We start from the raw sequence: 24,709 nt of genomic DNA, 5'->3' as shown, positions 1-24,709 counted from the left end.
CTGGACCATGGAGTGCAAGAGGGTGTTGACCTTTAGTATTTGCTATTCTGAGAAGATGCATTTGAGCCCTGTATAAAGTTAAAGTTACAGTGTAAAAACACATTATCCACTGGGACAAAGCAGCATTATTATTATCTCTCTAGCATTCCAGCTGTGAAAACTCTGTGGCACCATAAACAGACCTCGCTGGATTATCTAAAATCCACCTGGTCACTTTCCTCTGCAATCAGCTTGTTCAGTATGGATCAAAATGGAGTGCCCATAAGTCACAGCAAGCATATTAACACTTCATGTCAATTTAATATTTGATGAATTATCATTAAAAGTCTGCCAATGACATTCCGGCCCACCAGTTCATCAAACCAACAAAGAAACTACATGACCAATAACTCTTCTACTTCACAAGCCTCTGTGGTGATAAAACAATCAATAAAACCTTTGAATCAGTTTTGATCAATAATCAATAAATAAGTCAATGTGTTGCTGACTTCAACTCAGCTTCAAAACAACAACAACAACAAAAAAATGCAAATTTTTCATCGAAGATATTGCACAGCAATATCTGGTGATAAACAAATCTAATGATTCTAATCACAATGTCACATTGCTAATGATATTGTTAATGACTGATTAGGATTTCACATCAATCAACAAGCTGTCAATTCTTTCCCAAGAACACCTGCTGCTTTTCTGCAAGATTCTCTTCTGGCTGTCTTGACACAAGATGTGGTCGATGTTTTCGACGGTTTCTAATATCTATGAATTGCCAGAAGCCTTAAGGGTTGAGGGAAGCAGACAGAGTAGTTGGTGGTTCAAATTATTTGCCAGGCTGTGGAGGGGGGATTAACACTTCCCTGGCAGAAACAACTGTCAGCATCCTCCAAAGCATCCAACTGCTCCAGTGGAGCTTCCTATTGGCCAGGTGTTAAGTTCCCTAGAGTCTGGATGAAGTATAACATCATTCTTATCATTTGGCTTATTATTGGCCAAGCTCCAGTGTGTGAACATGGATAACTATGAATCTAAAGAAGAATGATGCTCAAAAGGAGGCTGCATACTCTGCAAAACATCCCCCAAAAGTAAATAAATAAAGATTGAAATTCTTCTCTAAGCTGGCCAGTATTACTATCCTCAGTGTGAACGTACAGCAGGACAACCCATTCGGACACGTTCGAGCATCTGAAAACATATCGAATACAAGACTTTTCCCTTAACTGGATTTTCTCTCTCTTCAGGTGTTTTTTTTTTTTGTTTGTTTTTTTAACCCGGCACTTCACACAACCGTAAGGGTGGTGCCAATATATTTGGCTATGAATGTTTTCTCCCCAAAACAACAAGAATTTCTACTGAATATTCACTGAATCGTGCGTCCACTGGACTCTGTTGTTTTCTACTGGACGGACTTCTCCTCACTGAAGTTACACAGGATGCTTTTGGCTCCACTCTGCCAGGAATAGAGCGTCTCCATTGGGGTCTTCCCATCCTATATCAGTTAAAAAAAGAAAAGAAAAGCACAAACTTTAATTCTGCACTAATTCTGCTTAATGTATGGTGTTATCCCTCATCAAAGAGGACAGTTCACTCGTTTGATTCAGAATTAACTTCAAATATGTCAATCAGTAACATCTCTGTTTTAGCAACCTTCTGCTTTTGGTTTGGATGTGCTTGACACCATCCCTAACCAAACCCCTTAAAGAGTAAGCACTCGCCTTTAGCCTGTCTCCGCCAACTCACATACAGATGTAAAGGGGTGTAGATGTAGAGGACAGTGACGGAGGTGCGGGTAAGACAGAAGGTAACAGTGTTGTAGTACATCATCTCGCCCCAGCTTCTCGCAAGTCTACCCAGACAGTTTAGTCGGCCAACGCTGCCCCGTCGCCTTTCCACCTGGCACATATTTTATTGGTCTAAAGTGCTGGACCCCACCTGTGTCAGCTACGTCACATACATTGTGGGCATCTTTGAGGCCCCCATATGACATAGGCATTTTGGAGGGGGTTGATCGAATTGTGCATATTCCCCCTGGATGTCAGAAAAAAACAGATTTTCTCGCTCAAAGCAGCCGCGTGGCCACACTTTAAATGAGGCGTACGGTGTCGTTCACCCAGCAATTTCTATTCCGAAGATGCATCCGGTAAGCTTGTTTTGGTCCGTTGGGTTGGACTGTGCTCTCACTGCGAACAAAACCGCTCCAGGGTTCGACTGGAAGCAAGCCGAGACCATCCTTTCTCGGCAATCTCGGCCTGTTTGTTTTGTCCCGCGTCCCGAGTGCAATTGCTGTGCCAAACGAACCGAGCATTTGGGGGAGACGCTCCCCGGTTTTGAAACAACTGCTCCAAATGAGCCAGGTGTGAAACACCCTGAGTAAAAACCTCTGAACGTCCCCTTAACGGCTGCATTAACTCCCAACTGATGGAAGTATGTGGACAATTGGATCATTCTACGGTTTTTACCTTTGAATTCTCGCTCACTCCACATGCAAAAGTCATTAAAACGTTTCATGGAAACGTCATTTTAAGGAAAAATTAAGGAGTTTTGGTTCCATAACGATTGCTTTAAAATGTAAGTCTAGACTTTCTGTTTATCATTGTTATATACTGCTTGTACAGTGCTACAAAAGGAGCTCTGTACAAGAAAAAAAACAAGTATAACTGTAAGATACCCGTTTGGTCCTTCAATGCAAATTATGGCCCCTTTGTGGCCCCTGTTTAAAAAATGTCCAAGAGTCATGATGGCTCCACGTCAAAGAGTTAAATACACTAATTTTCCCATAATCCTGGTTTCCTTGACTTGAATCTTCATCATCCCTCTTGTAAAATCATCAACCAAATCAGCCTGTATTGTTTTCCATTTGTTATGGTATGGTTCTACTTACGCAGTTCTTGGTGGTGAGACTGGCCCCATATAGCATCAACAGCTTGATCATCTTGAATCTGTTTATTCTCACAGCATCGTGCATGGGTGTGTCCCCATCCTGCAGTTGGGCAAACAAAACAAATTCAACATCTAGTTTTTGCCTCTGACCAACTCCCCGAGGCTGCTGGGTGTTAATTAATTAAGTTTCATTTATTTAATCCCCTTGGGGAAATTCAGTTACTGTAAATTAACCCAACCCAGCTGTGATCTGTGTCGCTAGGAGCAGTGGGCTGCCGCCTTCATGCTGCGCCCGGGGACCAAATCCAGCTCTTTTCCCATTGCTTCGGTCAGGGGCACAGACAGGAGTATAAACCCTGCCATGCATGTTTCTTTTTGACGGTGGGGTAAACCGGAGCACCCGGAGAAAACCCACCGCAGACACGGGGAGAACATGCAAACTCCACACAGAGGATGACCTGGGATGACCCCTAAGGCTGGACAACCCCAGGGTTCAAACCCATGGCCTTCTTGCTGTGAGGCGACAGCGCTAACAACTGGGCCACCGTGCCGCCCAATGCAAAATAACGCTTTTGCTTTTGCAGCGGAGTCCTCGGTGGTAGTTTTATATTAAGCTAGAGATAATTTTGCAGCAAGGTAAACCCCAGTAACTCTGTTAGGCAACCTGACTTTTAACTTTATGGATGACACATATATCTAATACAGAACAGTTCCACTGTGCTCTTGCATGATTGGTGAGACTTTTTTTACCACTTCACTTGAAGAACCTCCATCAGAAAGACTCATTTAGCTATTTAGTCTTCTGGTCTAGTATAAAAAGAGGCCAAAATTCCATAATAGCTACACCCAACATGAACCTGCATGATGTATTTGTCTACTGAACTGCTGATGAAGTCTCACCGGTTGTCCAAGAACACTGTGCCGGTGTGGGTCCGTATTAGACAGGCATGCTTTACCCTTTTCCCCCCGACTTGTTCCTGCACTAATCAGTGGTAACTGTGCAGAGGATGCTCTAAGACTGTGCAGATGACCCCCGGCTCCTTACTCTGTCTTTGGCGTTGACATCCGCGCCACAGTGGATGAGGTGCTCGGCACATTCGTAGTGGCCTGTCCTGACTGCCACGTGGAGCGGAGTGCTGCGCAGCTGTGAGGGGAGAGGACAGGAGACGGCACAGAAGCACGTAAGAGTAAAGATCTTCCACGTTTGTACCAACGCAGGTTAACCGTCCGGAGAAAAATATGCAAATGAAAAGTGGGTTTACTCCAAACTCATCACCTCTGGGGGAGAAACTCTTTTGGATTTTATATCAGTGGAGTCAAGGTAAGACCGAACCAAGTCTGTAGGTTTTCTCTTTCTTATGTGCTGACGACCAGAACTCAAGGGCCTTTAACACTTTGTTCAAGTTGTTGAAGAAGTTGCATTGTGCTGTACTGTGTAAATTGCGTAAACACAACATCTATTGCGTGTTGTCAGTCTCGGGAGAGAGATCCCTCCTCTGTTGCTCTCCCTGAGGTTTCCTCCCTGTTAAAGAGGGGTTTTTTTTTAGGGAGTTGTCCCTTATCTGGTGAGAGGGTCTAAGGACAGGATGTTGCGTTGCTGTAAAGCCCACTGACGCAAATTTGTAATTTGTGATAACGGGCTATACAAATGAAATTGATTTGATTTGATTTGATTTTAAGAGGAACAAGAAAGAAATAATCTTAGAAACATCCACCCATCCATTATCCAAACCGCTTATCCTTACTCAGGGTCGCAGAGATACCGCAGCTTATCCCAGCAGGCATTGGGCGGCAGGCAGGGAGACACCCTGGACAGGCCGCCAGACCAACACAGGTCTGACACACACACACACACACACACACACACACACACACACACACACACAAACACACACCTAGGGACAATTTAGCATGGCCAATTCACCTGACCTACATGTCTTTGGACTTTTGGATACTATACTTGTGGATCCATGTGTGTACCTTTGTTCTAGAGTTGTATTACGTGTGTGTGTGTGTGTGTGTGTGTGTGTGTGTGTGTGTGTGTGTGTGTGTGTGTGTGTGTGCACATGTGCGCATGCTTGAACGCTTTGTTTATACGTCTTTTCTATGAAGCTGGGTAATGTGTTTGCCTCGTATCTGGAGCTAAATAAATGTGTGTTTGCCGAGTCAATGAAGCTCGGTAAATGTGTGTGTACCTTGTCTTTGGAGGTGAAACTGGCCCCCTGGTTGAGGAGGAACTCCAGGGCTGGCAAACTTCCTCCTCTACAGGCCCAGTGGACCGCTGTGGCCTCCAGCTAAAACACACACACACACACACACACACACACACAAAACAACAATAAAATATCGTTCGGGGGTGTTTGTGTGCGCTTGCATGCATGCAGTTGTTTGTGTAGCTCCCTAGTGGAAAGAAAGCAAGGATGAGAGTAAGAAAGAAGAGCCCGTCTTAATAAAAGAAAGAGGGGGGGAGCAAATAAAAAAGAGAAACGGTGGCAGTTAAATGTGAGCGAACCGGCGTCCTGTCGGGCAGCTGAATAGGCTGAACGAACAGCTGGCAGAAGTCTGACTGGCTACAGAGTCCACTCTTTAGGGGTACACGTCCTGTAAAACCTCCCAAGTGGTGGACTAAACTGCTCCGACGGGCTTGATCATCTTTTTTCCCCCTCACGTTTCTGAGGGCCTCTTACCTTGTCTTTGCGCTCGATGGCGGCCCCCGCCTCCAGCAGCCTGCTGATGATCTCCACGTTCCCTTTGAAGGAGGCTTTGTGCAGCGCCGTTCTCTGAAACTGGTAAATGAAGCTCACTTTAGTTTGTGTGTGTTTTTTTTATATATTTCTCAACATCTTTTTTTTGGATTGCTTATTGAGGTGTTTTCTTTTATGCGATTTGTATTGTTTTTGCCCTGTGTTGTACGGGACAGTGAAGGGCAGGAAAAACTGAATGGTGCGAAGAGAGAGGGGAAGACACAGCAGTTGTCCTGATGCTGTGATGAGACACGAGGCTGCAGGCCACACGTGTCAAACACCTACAGGATGTTTGAGAGGAACACAGTAGGGAAGATAGCGGAATAGATGTTCCGGTGGAATCTGATCTCAGACCAGCAGTGTGTGTGGTGGTGGTGTGTGGGTGTGAAGGGGGGGTATATGGGAGGTATCTCAATCAGAATCATGCTTATTGGCCATGTAGGTTTGCACACACATGGAATTTGACTGCGGTTTCGTGGCTCTCTCTGTGTGCTTAACATAGAATAACAACACTACAACACAACAATCTTCAGATATGTACACAAGGGTTGACTACATACAGGTGAAACAAGAGATGATAAAGTGCAATGGTGCAGAGAATATATATATATATATAAAACTCTACAGTTATGCTACGTTAGTTATGTTACAGTTATGCTAACAGAGGCATAGAGTTATTTTCAGGATAGATTGTGTCAGAAAAAGTGCACACAGTTCTCACATCAGTGAAAATACACCGGTGTCGCTGGGGTATTTTGCGGGGCTACGTCGAATTTTCTGGCACACTTACCAGTCCCTCTCTGTGACACATTGTCTTACAAAGATACCATTTTCAACTGTTTTGTTCCCCCATCGGAGCTCTGTCTGACCTTACGAAAGGCCAACAATCCAAGAGGATGCGGTGTGGCGGACAGTCAACGAGTATGTAGCCCATCCAATAATGTGTTTTTCATTTTCCCTGACTTTTCTGTTTTCCGGTTCGTCTCAGTAAGCGGTTCTGTTGTTCGGCACTCACGTGGTCAGCGACGTTGGGGTCTCCGCCGTCTGCCAGGTACTTATCCACCACGGCCGGTTTGTTCTCCATGACTGCTGTGAGGAACGTCTCCTCCTCCACAAGCTCAGGCTGGGTGGAAGAGACAGACGCAAGGGAACAATTACAGCCGGGGTCAAAGAGGTAGATGGTGGAAAGACAGACACGCAGACGCGGTGATAGAAAGAGAAAGGAATTTACAGAGATGGATGGATGGATGGATGGATGGATGGAGGGTCAGATAGATAGAAAAAAGAGTCAATGAGCCACATTCATGCAGCACTTATCAAAAGCCACATAAAAAAAGCTGTTAGAACAAGAGAGAGAAAACGAAAGCTAAAGACGGTGGCCTTACAATAACTTCTGGCTCAGGCTGCTTCTTATGCGCCGGGGCCTTCCTCTCCCTCCTCCTCTTCTTCAGCTGGAGAATGTTAAACAGGTCGTCCACCGTCTCCAGCTTCAGCCTGCCGCTCTTGTCCATCTGGACAGTGAGAGGGGACAGGTTAACAAGAATACACCCTAAAATGTGTAGCTTCCTTTAGTTTTTACCAAACAGCTGCTTGTCAACTATCCATTAAGATTTGGAAAAACAAAAACAAAAACAAAAACAAAAACAAAAAACTTGATAGCTCAGTGTTCTTAAGATGGAAGAATCAGCCTATTAATCTGTTAGTATGTTTAACCAAAGCCTGGGGACAGCATGTAAGTGACTTCATCACTTGCATGCCTTCAGCACAACAGTGTGACTTGACTGAGCTGATTTAAATGGATTTAGTCTTTTACGTGATGGAAATAGTTTTCTCTCCATCACCTATCAGCCCTCAGAACAATGTCCTTTGTGACAGTCATGTAGTAGGAGACCAGCTTTCTTTAATGAACTGCCCACAGCTGAGAGCAGCTAAACGCCAACTCATACAGCCGCAGTACTACGCAGTCGCCACTGGGTGGGAGTGCGGAGCAGAGGGTTTGTGGGATCGGTCATAGGACACCGTTTTAAAATGAAATGACTTTTTCCAAACCAGCCTGCTTTAAATGAAATCTGTGCAGTCTAATAATGTACGCTAGCTATACAGATATTATATTTCAGCTGCAGGTGAAGGGACCCCAGTAGCATGTATGAATGTAATCCCATCCACCGACTCTCAATAACGGATGTTTTTTACCGTCAGTGGATATGATTTGCAGTATTTCAGCCACACTGTTTGCTTCTGTTTTCTATTTTGTCCCCTTAATTCAACCAAACTGAGACGAAGTGAATTAAAGCCAAATGTGTTTAGGCATGGCCACTGAAAGGGCAGGTCTATAAAACAGATGAAACCACTCACTGTGTAACTGTATCCACTTTTGTGCAAAGTAGAATGAGCAACTAAGAGCATTTTACACGACCACAAAGGGTATAAAGAGAGGGAGGCGTGAACACGAGCTGAACCACAGCGCCTCGCTTTTGTAATCTGCACATTTGCAGGGACGTCCTCTGTTGGCCGGGGGAACGCCCCGAGTGTGCAGCTTAAGCAATAATGGGCCAGCCATTGGAGAGACAGACAGACTTGGCGTTGCCTGTCTCTCCAACCGGGCGTTTAAAACAAGCGTTAGCAGCTCTCCCCAGAGCCTGCAGACACCAGCCACTGGAGACCATTAGCGAGAGACAGAAACCTCTGCTTGCTCTTTGTGGTCGGTGTGAGCCACACAGCACATCACACTTCTTATCAGCGTGAGACTTGTGTAACCGGTTATTTTGTTGCCCGGTGCGGGATTCGATACGGGGTGTGCTGCGCCACAAGGCGACGCCACTAACCGCTCGGCTAAAGGGGTCAGACCCGTTAGCTAGGGGCTAACGTGTCTTATTAGTAGTTTATAGTCGTCACCCTCCCCGGAAGCGCGTCCTCGCGCTTTGTTATTCCCGCGCTCCGAAGAGACTCGTGAGGATCTGCACACTTCCGGATCCCACCGCTGCCACCAATGTGACCGGTTATTTTCTCGCCCGGTGCGGGATTCGATACGGGGTGTACTGCACCACAAGGCGACATCACTAACCGCTCGGCTAAGGGGTCAGACCCTTTAGCTCGGGGCTAACGTGTCTTATTAGTAGTTTACACTTACTTGGCTAATGACGGGATTATTTTTCCTACATCTGTACAACATCGGATGTCTAGAGATCTCTTGGAATGAACAGGCCATCTATAAATAGGGTGTATGTCTTGTTTTTTCCCAGGAGGTTCGTGCTCCCACGTGTCCTCGCCTGCAGTAGGGCTAATTAGCATTCACTGGCTAAAAGTGCTGCTCATTAGTTTCATACGTCATAATAGCTCACAATTAATTTGATATTCGCAAATGCGCATGGGCAAAGTAATGTATTTGAAAGAAGAAAGTCGAAAGAAACTCACGTTTTATCAAAAAAAAAACTAAAGTATGATCCGCTTTTTTCATCTGGCTCAAAACACACAAGTGAGTGTAAAATGTGATCCTCAACTTTGCTTTAATGCAACAAAAAAAAAGAAAAAAGAAAAATTCCCCCGAAAGGCTCGTTCTCTCGCTTTTCTCCACAAAACTGTGCTACCAGATTTGGACGCTAGGGGCGCAGGGCGAGTGGCCTGTCCCTGTAGCAGAGACTTTAAACGGGATCCGTCTTAAAGCTAATTCTGCAGGCTGCTGGCGTCACTCGGGGTCTTACGTTGAGAGCGGCGACGCTGACTTCCTCCTGCCCGCGGCCGCCGCCGCTGTGCGCCAACAGAGCCCCGCCCACCAGCTCCCCGCGGGACCCGCGGTCATCCTGCTTCTCTTGATTGACAGCTGCCTCATAGATCCCTCCTTGAAAGTCAACCGCGTCGCTGTCGTCACACTTCTTACTGGTCACCTAAAGGGAAGGGCAAGCGGAGCACAAATAGATACATAAATAAAACATTTTCTATCCCTCATCTTCCTCATCTTCCTCAACTCGGAGAGCAGGTCCACTCCCGAGTTTCCTGCGGCTCCAAGCAGGGCGACCAGCGTCTGCGGAGCCACGTGTTGCTGCCTGGCCAGACTGCTGACGGACCAGCGACCAGCACGCTACCACAACACAACGTTACACCGGGACTCTAACGGGCTGCCGGGCGAACAAGCTCCCCAGAGTCTTCTGCGTCCGCCATCTAGTCCAAACATTACACGTCGGTTAAATGTAAAGGTTTATCAATTAAAAGGGTAGGAAAATGTATTGTAGACTTGCATGAAGAAATATTTATCACATACATCAAGTCTGTTTCACTGACATTTCTTTAAGATGTAATCTATCTATCTATCTATCTATCTATCTATCTATCTATCTATCTATCTATCTATCTATCTATCTATCTATCTATCTATCTATCTACCTACCTACCTACCTACCTATCTACCTATCTATCTATCTATCTATCTATCTATCTATCTATCTATCTATCTATCTATCTATCTATCTATCTATCTATCTATCTATCTATCCACCTATCTATCTATCTATCTATCTATCTATCTATCTATCTATCTATCTATCTATCTATCTATCTATCTATCTATCTATCTATCTATCTATCTATCTATCTATCTCGACATCCTGATCATCTACCGTAGGCCACTGTCTTGCAAGCTTAATGACTATGTATGTATGAGACATGCATATGAGGCAAAGACAAGCAATCCGAGTCTAAATCATGTGTCAGTATCTCCACTTGTGAATCCTCCTCTACCGTGTCACCGAGTTTCAAACAGGGAAAAATGTTCCGGTCTAGCTTTTTAAATGCTACAAATACAAGAAGAAGAAGAAAAACCACTGGCATATAGGTTCTACTTGAGATGTAGAACTCACCAGCTCCTCGACACTCAGGAGTCCCATCTTGTAGTCTGATCCGGTTGAAGTGTAGATGCCGGTGCCTGTGGGTCTGTTCGAGTCCAGTGGCTGAGTAAGGGCTTGGTGATGGTCAGCGTCTGCCTGTCTGTCTCGTCTACCTAACTGCCTGTCTGTCAGCTCTGCAGGCTGCCGGAGCCTTCCTGACTTTATATATAGAGCCAAAGAAGCGCTGTTGAAAATATAGAAGCTACGTCACTCGAGTGCGATCAAATAACCTGTTGCTCATGTGCCATGTGTCATGGTGAGCGCTCATCTCTTGACCTCACAACTTCACACCCCCACCACCCCCCACCACCTCCTACCACCAACCAACCACTCCACCACCACCACCAACCCCACCCCTCCGGTGCCCCCCTCCCACACACACACACCCCGGGTACCACCTCTGCCCTATATGAGGCGTCGAGGCACGCCGGGCATCTCCCTGCGGAATGCCATGATGTCACCGCACGCGCATCTGAAACGTTCAAGGTGAGTGGTCCACTGATGGCGCGCGACGTCACGTCAGGTGGTCTTCGCTTCCCGGTCGCCGCGAGGCACCGCGTTTTGGGCACCTTAGGGCTTCTTGATCACTAACGTACCACGTGTACTGGCAGGATATATGTTGACAGATTCTGACAACTGAGGCTGCAAATGTCTGTCAAACAGAAGTCAATATTTAGTCTTTCCCCCTGCGCATGCTTACCGTATTTCCCGGACTATAAATCGCAGTTTTTTTTTTTATTGTCTGGGCGGTCCTGCGACTTATATTCCAAAGCGATTTATACAATTTTGTGGGACGAATACACTGCATTTCAACTAAGGCCACTAGAGGGCACTGTTTAATCTGGTGACTCAATTGATAATACTGTACTATAGTGACGCGCGGGTTCGGGTAAACTTACTAGAAAATACCACGTATTCGGGCAGGCGGGTCAAAAAGTGACAAGGCAGTGTTCCGAGCAAGTTATAAATAACTTACAGACACATTGCCTGCAATAGGCTAGGCTGTGCACGACTAGCCCACCTTCTCGCCCCCCCCATCTCTCTCTCTCTCTCTCTCTCTCTCTCTCTCTCTCTCTCTCTCTCTCTCTCGCTCTCTCTCTCTCTCTCTCTCTCTCAAACACACACACACACACACACACACGACGGCACGCAAGCAGCTTCATCATCAGTTGTGGGTTTGGTCACTGCGTGTGTTTTAGAGTGTTGACGCTTCACCTACGAGTTTTTTCCCCTCTAAGTGGTACCCGTAGCTTTTGTTTACACCACCAAAACTCAATTTTTTTGGTCAGAAAGAAGCTTTTGTGTGTGTGTGTGTGTGTGTGTGTGTGTGTGTGTGCGCGCGCGCATGCGCGCGTACGTGCGCGTGCGCGAGAGAGAGACAGAGAGAGACAGTTCATGTCTTTAAGTTACTTCTTTTGCTGCCATTCAACAGTAGAGAACACCAGTTGGAACAATTCGTCAGCTTATTTAGGAGGCTATGCATCAGTGTACCGCCAGTGTGTCATGCTGGGCAAACAGCCCCAAAACCAAATAGTGCAGCACTGCTCACTTTGCCGTAGCCTAGGCTACATTGGACGTCTGCGGGTTTGGCTGGTTAATTAGCTCATATTTTAGCCGGTGGGTGCAGCAGCTATTAAAAATCCCTGACCCCGCGCATCGCTACTGTACCACCATGCGACTTATACACCGAAGCAACCTATGTCTACCCCCCCCCACACGTTTTTTGTTTGTTTGTTTTTGTGTTTTGTTTTTGTGTTTTTGCTGAGTGCGACTTGTACTCCAGTGCTCCTTGTAGTCCGGGAAATACGGTAATTTAATTCATGGTCTACGGCCCATTTAAGTGGGCATTAGGTAAAACACGGGAGGAGATGCACAATTTAGTTGTTATTATTATTGTTGTTGTTGTTATCGTTCACTTAAAGGGTTTGTGACTGTTGGTATTTTACATTTCCAAAACACGAGTCTTAAAAAAGCTGCATATAACACAACAAACTCAGTTCACTGACGCAAACGATTAATATGGCAAGATTCAAAGTTAAAATCAAAACAAGAATATAACAATAAGTATTACAGAACTAAAAACAGAGCAAAAACTATGAATTAAGTCTAATTGCACACAATGAGGAGGATGATAACGCTGTTGATGGCGATGAAGAAAAACAAACAAAATGAAGCGCTGGTCTTTCGTCTTTTCAGGTTAAACATCACTTAGCAACACTGGTGATTTTAAAGGGGGTAGCCTAAGACATATACAGTGCATCTGGAAAGTATTCACACCCCTTCACTTTCCCCACATTTTGTTATGTTACAGCCTTATTCAAAAATGGATTAAATTCATTTTTTTCTCATCAATTTACACACAAAGCGAAAAAGGTTTTGTAGAAAGAAATTTTTGCAAATTTATTAAAAATAAAAAACTGAAATATTGCATGTGCATAAGTATTCACACCCTTTACTCAGTACTTGGTTGAGGCACCCTTGGCAGCGATTACAGCCTCAAGTCTTCTTGGGTATGAAGCTACCAGCTTGGCACACCTATATTTGGGGTATTTCTCCCATTCTTCTCTGCAGATCCTCTCGAGCTCTGTAAGGTTAGATGGGGAGCGTTGCTGCACAGCTATTTTCAGGTCTTTCCAGAGATGTTCAATGGGGTTCAAGTCTGGGCCACTCAAGGACATTCACAGGCTTGTCCCGAAGCCACTCTTTCGTTGTCTTTGCTGTGTTCTTAGGGTCGTTGTCGTGTTGAAAGGTAAACCTTCGCCCCAGTCTGAGGTCCTGAGCGCTCTGGAGCAGGTTTTCATCAAGGATCTCTCTGTACTTTGCTCCATTCATCTTTCCCTCGATCCTGACTAGTCTCCCAGTTCCTGCCGCTGAAGAACATCCCCACAGCATGATGCTGCCACCACCATGCTTCACTGTAGGGATGGTATTAGCAAGGTGATGAGAGGTGCCTGGTTTCCTCCAGATGTGATGTTTGGCATTCAGGCCAAAGAGTTCAATCTTGGTTTAATCAGACCAGAGAATCTTGTTTCTCATGGTCTGAGAGTCCTTTAGGTGCTTTCTGGCAAACTCCAAGCGGGCTGTCATGTGCCTTTTACTGAGCAGAGGCTTCCGTCTGGCCACTCTAAAGGCCTGATTGGTGGAGTGCTGCAGAGATGGTTATCCTTCTGGAAGGTTCTCCCATCTCCACAGAGGAACGCTGGAGCTCTGTCAGAGGGACCATCGGGTTCTTGGTCACCTCCCTGACCAAGGCCCCTCTCCCCCGATTGCTCAGTTTGGCTGGGCAGCCACCTCTAGGAAGAGTCCTGGTGGATCCAAACTTCTTCCATTTATGAATGATGGAGACCACTGTGCTCTTCGGGACCTTCAAAGCTGTAGACAGTTTTTTTTACCCTTCCCCAGATCTGTACCTCGATACAATCCTGTCTCGGAGGTCCACAGACAATTCCTTTGACTTCATGGCTTGGTTTCTGCTCTGACATGCACTGTCAACAGTGGGACCTTATATAGACAGGTGTGTGCCTTTCCAACTCATGTCCAATCAATTGAATTTACTACAGGTGGACTCCAATCAAGATGTAGAAACATCTCAAGGATGATCAGTGGAAACAGGATGAACCTGAGCTCAATTTTGAGTGTCATAGCAAAGGGTGTGAATACTTATGTACATGCAATATTTCAGTTTTTTATTTTTAATAAATTTGCAAAAATTTCTACAAAACCTTTTTCACTTCGTCATTATGGGGTATTGTGTGTAGATTGATGAGAAAAAAAGGAATTTAATCCATTTTGGAATAAGGCTGTAACATAACAAAATGGGGGGAAAGTGAAGGGGTGTGAATACTTTCCGGACTCACTGTATGTACACTCCTTCTTCTTCTTTCGGCTTGTTCCCTGTTTCCCAGGGGTCGCCACCGCAAATTTGATACTTTCCAGCGGTACCCTGTGAGGGTACAGTACCGATGGCGGTTTTGTCAATCCGCATAAAGATTTGGCAAAATTTTACGTCGGATGCCATTCCTGACACAATCACTAACATACACTGTTTAGCCAAAACATTACGACCACCCGCCTAATATTGTGTAGGCCCCCCTTGTGCCGCCAAAACAGCTCTGACCAATGGCGACTGGTGCTAAAAAAATGTTGGGGGGGGGGCGCAATTTACCTTGGTGCAGCACACCTTACAGCTGCTTTAATGTCCACACAGTCACAAACGTTATTAAGAAGGTCAATGTAGCCTATAGATTTTATCAGGGTTCGTAGACATTGGATGATTGACAGTGGAGACGAGGTGTGGTGGTGGGTGTGAACATGATTGACAGTCACGAGAACTGTCCAATCACATTAGATCAAAAAACATTAAAACAATGACCAATTCGCTGCCAATAAAAGTGGGAGTGTCTGGGGCGCACAGAACTGCGCCCCATGGAAATTCTGAAGAAACCAATTAGACAGCAGCCTCAGGTCACCTGCTTGCCAAAAGTTTTAGGGCTTACATAAGGTATCATTTGGTGAGCACCCCTCACCCAGGAAGTATATGTATTCAGACAGAAATCAACCAAATACCATTTGGAACCAGTATTTAATGGCTGCTGACAGGTGCTCACAGACTGCAAAACACTTTTATTTCATAATTATGTGCATTATACAGCCCTGTGATGGCCTGGTGGCCTGTCCAGGGTATCTCCCTGCCTGCTGCCCAATGACTGCTGGGATAGGCTCCAGCATCCCCGTGATCCTGACAGCAGGATAAGTGGTTTGGATAATGGGTGGATGGATGGAACTAAATTATATCTAACATGTTTAAGTAGATTTTCGTCTTGATATTTGAAGGGGGCAGTGCCCCAGCACCCTGTACTGGCCAGCCGCCACTGGCTCTGACCCATCGAGGCATGAACTCTACAAGACCTCTGAAGGTGTCCTCTGGTATCTGGCACCAAGACATTAGCAATAGATCCTTTAAGTCCTGTATGTTATGAGGTGGGGCCTCCATGAATCGGACTTGTTTTTCCAGCACATCCTGCAGATGCTCGATTGGACTGAGATCTTGGGAATTTGGAGGCCAAGGCAACACCTTGAACTCTTTGTCATGATCCTCAAACCATTCCTGAACAATGTGTGCAGTGGCAGGGCACAATATCCTGCTGAAAGAGGCCACTGCCATCAGGGAATAGCGCTGCCATGAAGGGGTGTACCTGGTCTGTAACAATGTTTAGGTAGGTGGCACGTGTCAAAGTAACATCCACATGAATGTCAGGACCCAGGGTTTCCCAGCAGAACATTGGCCAGAGCATCACGCTGACTCTGCCGGCTTGCCTTCTCCCCATATTGCATCCTGGTGCCATCTCTTCCCCAGGTAAATGACACACATGCACCCGGCCGGCCACATGATGTGAAAGAAAATGTGATCCATCAGACCAGGCCACCTTCTTCCATTGCTCCATGGTCCAGTTCTGATGCTCACACGCCCTTTGTAGGTGCGTTTGGCAGTGGATGGGGTCATCATGGGCACTCTGACTAGTCTGCGGCTATGCAGCCCCATACGCAGCAAGCTGTGATGCACTGTGTGTCCTGACACCTGTCTATCATAGCCAGCATTAACTTTTTCAGCAATTTGAGCTACAGTAGCTCTTCTGTGGGGTCAGATCAGACGGGCTAGCTTCCCCTTCCCATGCGCACCAATGAGCCTTGGGCACCCATGACCCTGTTGCCGGTACACCGGTTGTCCTTCCTTGGACCACTTTTGGTACTGATCACTTCATATCGGGAACATCCCACAAGACCTGCCGTTTTGCAGATGCTCTGACCCAGTCGTCTAGCCATCACAATTTGGCCCTTGTCAAAATCACTCAGCTCCCTATGCTTGCCCATTATTCCTGCTTCCAACACATCAACCTCAAGAACTGACTGCTCATCTGCTGCCTAATATACCCCACCCCTTGACAGATGCCACTGTAATGAGATAATCAATATTATTCACTTACCTGTCAGTGGTTATAATATTTTGGCTGATCGGTATATATTTTTTATATTTAGTAACATATACTCCTTAATGTTCAAAACGTATACATTTTCCTCTTCTTGTGGCCCTTTGTTGATTTTGAATAACTTGATCTGAACTACGGCCATAATGTAAAAAGCAGCGTCACACTTTATTGACATCAGCCAGCATAACGAAGGAGTTTTGCATTGGCTAAAGAGGTTAACAATGACAGTCATTTTCAAGAAACATTGAAAGTAAAAAAATTCCTTCTTCTCTAGCCTTTAAATCCTTGCGCACCACGTGCAAAGCCCAGGAATCACCTTTGCTTGGTAATCACGTGTCAGTCAGGTTTGTTACTCAGTCTGTTTATATCCCTAAACCCGCTGAGTGGTGGCCTTGTGAATTAAATAGATTATAAATGAGAACTATTTTAGATTGCGACCTTGTAACTTGCATCTCATTTACATGTAGCCAACACATATATCAAATGGCTGTTATCGTCTTGTCATAATTCTCAAGGACAATATGACAAGACAGTCAATTTTTTTTGAGGGGGGGGGGGGGATTAAACCTTTGACATTGTGTGTAAAGAAAGGTGTCTGACCATTTGGCTGCTCTGCTGTTCACAATTAAAAGAGATTATGAGAGGGAAGTGTTTAGCATGGTGACCTTGAGGATTGGATATGAGAGAGGAATTGCAAGCATTCAGCAGACTTGGTGTCATTTCTCCCGACACGCTGGTTATTAATGGCTCATAGGAGCACACGACAGGAAGGTTAGACGGACATGCCGTTAGAATTGGTGTTACAAGACGACAGGTGACACAAACCCCCACGTTACTCTCCAAAAGTTTGGTGGGACAGTGAAAAGGGAGTGTTTTTTTTAAGTAACTTCTCTGTTTTTCCCGTTTTCCCAAAATGTGAACCACGTGTTTTGTTTTCAAATGTTGAAAATGACTTGAGAGACTTTTAATCAACGGGTTTATCATTATGCTTCACAAACGACAATGGACTCGAACACAAGCAGAAAGTTATTTGTGTGCACGTGTGTGTGTGTGTTTTGTTTTGTAACTTTGATATACTCCATTGATCCCCGTAGGGAAATTATGCTCTGCATTTAACCCACCCTAGCTGTGTAGCTAGGAGCAGTGGGCAGCCGCCGTGCAGCACCCGGGGACCAGCTCCAGTTTGTCTCGCCATGCCTCGGTCAGGGACACACACAAGAGTGCTACCCCTAACACGCATGTCTTTTTGATGGTGGGGGAAACCGGAGCACCCGCAGAAAACCCGCCACAGACACGGGGAGAACATGCAAACTCCACACAGAGGATGACCCCCGAGGTTGGCCAACCCTGGGGTTCGAACCCAGGACCTTCTCGCTGTGAGGGGACAGTGCCAACCACTGGGCCACCGTGCTACCTGTGCCGTGCCGCCCGTGGTTGTGTGTGTTGAGGGTTTTTTTTTGTGTTTAGAAAAGAGGTTGTGGTAGGAGCTAAAGAGGTTGTTCCTCCCACCCGAGCGCCTGAACTGGATTCCATACCTGTCAGTGTTCTTGAATACGTTTTTGAGTGGTCCAGAACACTGCAGTACAAAACAGCAACCAGCCACAGTTACTACATGTACCAGCAAGCATTGCACGAGGACGCTACTGTCTTTCCAAACCGCTAGAGCCCCAATGCTACGTCTGTCTTTCTCTCTAGGAAAGTGCAGCTGTTAGGCTATTATTTATCTACTCGTCGCCGACCCAACGTTAGTTATTTTAGAGAACCCCGCTGTAACAATAGGACTGTTATTCCTAGTTTGCGGTTCCGGGAAGCATTTCAGAGGCTGAAAGACAAAATAGCCAATGCACCGGTTCTGAAATACCACAACCAGGACGACGGGTCGACACGACAGTGTGATGCATCAGAAACAGGACTGGGAGCAGCCCTGATACAGAGGGATAAACCAGTAGCATAGGGTAGTAGGGCACTCACACCAACTGAGAGGGGATATGCCCAAATCGAGAAAGAATGCTCGGCCATAGTGTTTGGGATGGAAAAGCTTCACCAAGATACCTATGGCAGACAGGTGACTGCACAGAGTAAAATATTAGAGTATGAATTTAGTTATTTACGAGTGATATTTTGATTGATTTATTCACTGATGTATTGACAACACAATTCTTTTGTTTATTGATCATACGGACCACTTAAGAGTAAATGATATGTTGACTAAGGGAGTTTGTGGTTCCGGGGAGCAATTAGAGTGTGACACAGACCCTGAGTGCTGCTGGCTGGAGATGGAAGTAACGGAACTGTATGATCTAAGGATTTACGTTCATAAAGGAATAAGTAAGTAAGTAAAGCCTTAACCGTCCATGCCGGAGGGTTAAGTAAAGAACGGAGCATAATGAAACACCCACAAAACTCTGTTTTTGTTTTATTTGCAACAAGCGGTTAAGTGGATAGTCAGTCGTCCACCACTGTTGGATGGATCCACCGGAAGCAAGAGTAGAATAGAGTAAATCTTTTAATGTCCCCTATGGGCAATTTGGTTTACAACAGCAGTCAGTAATAGTAAGACGGTCCGTACAATATACATACAGTGTAAACATGTATACCTATGTAACCCTTCTTTAATAAGGAGAGAATTTTACCTCAAGGTCAGGTATAGTATGACTTGACTGTGTGTGAATAATCTGGACGAGGCACAAGGTAAGCAGAGTTGCATGGAATTATACTTTAGATAGACGTAGACAGGGAATAACAGTATGTACCAATATTCATATGATGACTCGCAAATACAAAAAAATATATATATATATGCAAAACACAAGTATGAATTATACACTGATAAGTTGCAGCGCTGCAATACCCCTGTGGTGCACAACACCCAAATAAACAAAATAATGAACAAAAGGAGATATCTCGCTGGGGCCCTTAACTGAAGTTTTACTTGAATAAATCCAGGAAGTGAATGGCTACTGGAACAGCCTTACTTGAATAAATCCGTGAAGTGTTTCCTGGCTCACAGTTCATCGAGTTCGCCAACAGGAGGCGCTACGCAGTCAACGATGGACGATTTAGGACGGATGGATCTGCTGATGGTACTGCGGGAGTATGGGATACCAGAGCAGTTGATACAAGCCATCCGGTCCTTGTTTAACCAAAGTGAGAGCTGTGTCCGCATTCTCAGCACAAAGTCAAACACGTTTTCGGTGGGTGTTGGACTCCGCCAAGGTTGTCCCTTGTCTCCGATTCTGTTTGTGATATTCATGGACAGGATCTCAAGGCGCAGCCAAGGTGAGGAGTGTGTCCATTTTAGGAACCTCAGAATTGCATTTCTGCTCTTCGCAGATGATGTGGTTTTGTTGGCTTCATCAGAACACAACTTCCAGCGGGCACTGGGGCGGTTTGCAGCTGAGTGTGAAATGGCCGGGATGAGAGTCAGCACCTCCAAATCTGAGGCCATGGTTCTCTACTGGAAAATGGTGGATTGCTCCCTCCGGGTTGGAGATGAGTTGTTGCCTCAAGTGAAGGAGTTCAAGTATCTCGGGGTCTTGTTCACGAGTGAAGGTAGATGGAGAGTGAGATTGACAGGCGGACTGGTGCAGCATCAGCAGTAATGCAGACGTTGTACCGGACCGTTGTGGTGAAGAGGGAGCTGAGCCGGAAGGCAAAGCTCTCAATTTACCAGTCTATCTTTGTTCCAACCCTCACCTATGGTCATGAGCTTTGGGTAGTGACCGAAAGGGTGAGATTGCGGATACAAGCGGCTGAAAGGAGTTTCCTCTGTAGGGTGTCTGGGCTCAGCCTTAGAGATAGGGTGGGGAGCTCGGAGTAGAGCCGCTGCTCCTTCTCATCGAAAGGAGCCAGTTGAGGTGGTTCGGCCATCTGATTAGGATGCCTCCTGGGTGCCTTCCTTTGGAGATTTTCCGGGCACATTCAACTGGGAGTAGACCCCCGGGGTAGACCCAGAACTTAATGGAGGGACTACTTGTCCAGTCTGGTCTGGGAACGCCTTGGGATCCCCCAGGAGGAGCTGGAGGGCGTTGCTGGGGAAAGGGACGTCTGGAGTGCCCTATTTAGCTTGCTGCCACTGTGACCCGACCCTGGAGAAGTGGCTGATGATGAGCTGAGCTGAGCTGAGCTGAGCTGAGCTGAGATGAGATGAGATGAGATGAGATGAGATGAGACGAGATGGGATAAATGCTAAATTTGTACAGGATATTGTGGAAAAGGTTTTACATTAGTTAAGTTAGCATTTATTCGGGAAATTCAGCCTCTTCATTTGAGCCATCCTAGCTTCTCAGGAGCAGTGGGCAGCCACAGCGCAGCGCTCAGGGACCGATCCCAAGTTCTAAGGCGGGTGCTCTGGCCGAGGGCCCCAGTAGGAGTATCTGATACATAAATGAACACTGCACGTCTTTGGCTGTGGAGAGGACCTGGACCAGGACCGGGAATTGAACCTTTCTTGCAAGGCAACAATGTTAACCACTGCCCCACCATATCGCCTCTAACAATTCAGAGATGAAATAAGCGGCTATGGAAAATGAATTAATTAATTAATAAATTTATGAACTTCAAAATGGTCGTCTTCAAGTTGTTCTCTTCGTTATGGGTCGCGTATCTGAAATTTCCGGACTGTCTCTTTAGCCCTGCACTAAACGGAGCCCTTTATGCTCACTGTGGTTCATCCGGGTTTATCCTGGTTTGCATTCATGCTCTCTTTCATCTTAAACCCCCATCTAATTTAAGAAGGAATACCATTTCTTTTAACAAGCCTAGCTTCAGGCCAGCATGCACACTGAGGTTGGATATGCATTTATTAAGTGTGTTTGTGAGCAGCAACAATCTTGACCATGAACTTGAGCTAATTGTAAGGGTGTGTTCAAGTGCAAATATGTGTGTGTGTGTGGGTGGGTGGGTGGGTGGGTGGGTGTTTGTGGTGTGAGGGTGTGTGTGCTCAAGCATACAGGCATTCCTTTTGTGACATGTGTGTGTGTGGAGGGGGGTAGGTGGGTGCGTGTGTGGGTGTTCGGGTGTGAATGTGTAATTGTACGTTTGCGTATTTCTGTGGGTGTTTGTTAGACTGTGCTTGTGTGGGGTCTCTTCTGTGTGCATGCGTGTTTGTGTGAGTTCAATCAAAAGTGACCTTTGTTTGTGGTGTGTGTGTGTGAGAGAGAGGGGGGGTGCCCATGTTTTCATATATGTGGTCATGCATGTTCATGCACAAGAATACCAATGAGTTTTCATGAACAGGTGGAGTCGGCGGGGCCCAGCGACCAAAGAGGACCGCTAGCACCAAACATCAGCTATGACTGCATCCCAACTGTTTTCTGTCTTCCAGGCTAAAGATAGAAGATGGGAGGGGCCGGAGAGCAGATTTCAGAAAGAAGTCAAGTTTTTTTTAAATTGCCAAGGAAATATGCACACTCAAGGGATTTGATATGGAAAAGCTCAACAGTTTAAAAACACACACACACACAAAGCACATAATATAACATCCCCAGTGAAGAAACAACAACAGCAACAACAGCAACTAAGCATTCAAGAGCATCTAGAAAACGTTTGCAGTGCAGTCTGAGTGGTGGTGTTGTTGGGATGCTTTAAGTTGCTTAGGACCAACAGCACTAAACAATGGTTTCCCCACTGTCAGCTATTCAGATGGTGGCTCTGCTGTGGTTCCTGCCTTGGCCAAACCAGGATTCTTATCCAGCACAGTATTTTTCACTTATTCCCATGTAAGGCATTGTAATGGACAACATTAATATCCTATAATGCACTATATTAATATGAGTTAACTGGCCGATACTGGGGAGCTGATGTGTCAGCACATAAATGCATCTCTCCACAACGCTGAAGGTCACTGAAGGACCTCTTCCTTCAGACCACTGCTTTCAATATTGATTTTGTTTTTTTAATTCCCCCCCCCCGCCTTTCCCTGGTCTCAGCTCCACCTCCTCTGCCGATCTGAGGAGGGCTGCAGGCTACCACATGCCTCCTCCCATACATGTGGAGTCCCCAGATGCTTCTTTTCACCTGACAGGGAGGTGTTTCGCCAGGGGGACGTAGCGCATGGGAGGATCATGCTATTCCCCCCAGTCCCCCCCCCGAACAGCCGCACTGACCAACCAGAGGAGGCGCTAGTGCAGCGACCAGGAAACATACCCACATCCGGTTTCCCATCTGTAGACACGGCCAATTGTGTCTGTAGGGACGCCCGACCAAACCGGAGGTAATATGGGGATTCGACCCGGTGACCCCCGTGTTGGTAAGCAACGGAATAGAGTGCCACGCCACCTGGACGCCCCTGCTGTCAATATTGATCTTTTCTTTCTTTTTCTGAAGTCAGCCAGGAGAAAAGCAAATCATTCAAAATTAAATGTTCAGTGGAGATGAGTCAATCAGTCAGTCAGTTAGTCAGTCAGTTAGCCAGTCAGTTAGTCAGTTAGTCAGTCAGTTAGTCAGTCAGTCAGTCAGTTAGTCAGTCAGTCAGTTAGTCACGTTAACAGCATCTTAACCACAGAAACAAGGTTGTCAGGAGGAGAGAGGAGAGGAAGAAAATGGAGAGGAGAGGTGAACTGAGGTGAGAAGAGGGCAAAACCCAAGAAGAAGAAGAAGAGGAGGAGGAGGAGGAGGAGAAAGTAGATGAGCAGGGAGGAGGAGGAGGACTGGGAAAGAAATGGAGACGAGAAGTATAGAACTAGTGGAGGACAGGAAATGGAAAGAACAGAAGAGAGGGGAGGGCGGGGGACGAGAGAGGAGAAGGGAAAGAGAAGAGAAAAGGAGAAATCAGAGGTATCGGATAGGGCCAAGAGACAGAGGACACCAGGGGAGGAGGGAGGAGAGGAGGAGAAGGGATGAGAGATGAGGGCAGAGAGGAGGAGTGAGGAGCGGGCTGAGCGGTGGTCAGTAATTTGGGGGTTTTGGATGTGAACCACATTCCTTTATGATGAGCAGAGACTGGAGAGCGCCAGCACACCACGCAGGGCACAGCAACCGGGAGAAAGAGGGGAAGAGAGAGAGCGAGAGAGAGAGAGACATTCATGCAGGAGAAAGAGAGAGAGAGAGAGAGAGCAACAGAGAGCGAGTGGGAGGAAGAGAGACAGATGTTGCTCACAGTACTCTCCGTATGCCGCGTTGGGTCTGAACCACCAGTCTACCACCTCGTTTCAAACCACCCAAAATAATTCCACTTCTTGTTTTTGGTCATTTCCACTTGGAATGACAAAACAAATGTGTTGACGAGTCAAACGGTTGATCTTCTAGTTTTGGTCAAAACCAGAACCGAATTGCCATTGGCTTAATCCAGCGCGATGGCTCTGTAGTGACGCCACTGCCTTTACACATATCAGACGGCATGTCTTGTCATCTACCCCGTAACGCCGGTCACACAAAAAACATGTGAAACACAAACGACAAGTATTTCATACAGTGCCGCCACTCGGCACACACACGCAGACACACAGCAGAGGTCTGTGTGTGTGTGTGTGTGTGTGTGTGTGTGTGTGTGCTTCCTGGTCTCACCAGTGTGCACTGAGAGGTGCCTGTCTGTCCACACATGTGCACAGGCGGAGCTGCAGGAACGCACATGCTGCACCGCTGCTGCTGCAGCTGCTGCAGCTGCAGCGGTGCAGCTCCTCCTGAATGCGTTTGACTCTTTTCTCCTCTTAGTCTCTCTCTTTCCCATGTCCCTGGTCGGGTCTGAGGGGCTCTCTCTCCCCCCCTCTTTTTCACCCTCGCTCTTTTTGACTTGCCTTTTCCATTTTCTCTCCTTTATCTGCCTCCGTCTGCGCCCCACCCATCTCTCGTTATTTCCATCTCTCCGTTCTACACCTCTCTTTCAAGGTTTTAAGTGTCTCTGTTCCTCTTTTTCTTCTCTTCCTTCCTATCCCCCCCCCCCTCTCTCTCTCTCCGTCTCTCTCTATTAAGCTCTCTCTCTATCCCTCTCACTCTTCTATCTCTCTATTCCTCCCCCTCTCTTCTGTTTTTCTCCCCTCTCTATTAATCTCTATCTCTAGTCCTTCCTCTCTCTCTACCCCTATCCCTTTCTACCCCCCCCCCCTCAGCTGTTGATTGGGGCATGTCTGACTGGGAACTGACCCCGGTCCATTTCAGGCCTGGCTCCTGGCTCCTGGGCGACAGAAACAGTCACAGATATTCGGTCAATGCGATGCCGTCAGGTCTTGCACCATCCGCTGCCCGCCTAATGCTCTGTTCGGGCTCAGTGTAAAAGGCTTATTTT

The 24,709-nt window shown here is 46.4% G+C and overlaps 1 protein-coding gene across 1 annotated transcript; it reads right to left on the bottom strand.

Moving 5' to 3' along the window:
• Window positions 1-1,235: 1,235 nt before the first annotated feature.
• ankrd1a (ankyrin repeat domain 1a (cardiac muscle)) lies at window positions 1,236-10,615 on the bottom strand. The gene is made up of 9 exons (XM_056292323.1): window positions 10,472-10,615; window positions 9,320-9,502; window positions 7,004-7,129; window positions 6,634-6,741; window positions 5,562-5,660; window positions 5,070-5,168; window positions 3,920-4,018; window positions 2,876-2,974; window positions 1,236-1,483 (listed from the first exon to the last, which is right to left on the bottom strand). Exons 1-9 carry the CDS (start codon window positions 10,496-10,498, stop codon window positions 1,391-1,393), a joined length of 933 nt encoding a protein of 310 aa, XP_056148298.1. The 5' UTR covers window positions 10,499-10,615; the 3' UTR covers window positions 1,236-1,390.
• Between the last annotated feature and the right edge of the window lie 14,094 nt (window positions 10,616-24,709).

This window comes from Lampris incognitus, chromosome 13 (genome assembly GCF_029633865.1).
Source record: "Lampris incognitus isolate fLamInc1 chromosome 13, fLamInc1.hap2, whole genome shotgun sequence".
In the NCBI taxonomy this organism is placed as follows: domain Eukaryota; kingdom Metazoa; phylum Chordata; class Actinopteri; order Lampriformes; family Lampridae; genus Lampris; species Lampris incognitus.
This window is presented reverse-complemented; position numbering and strand designations above follow the sequence as displayed.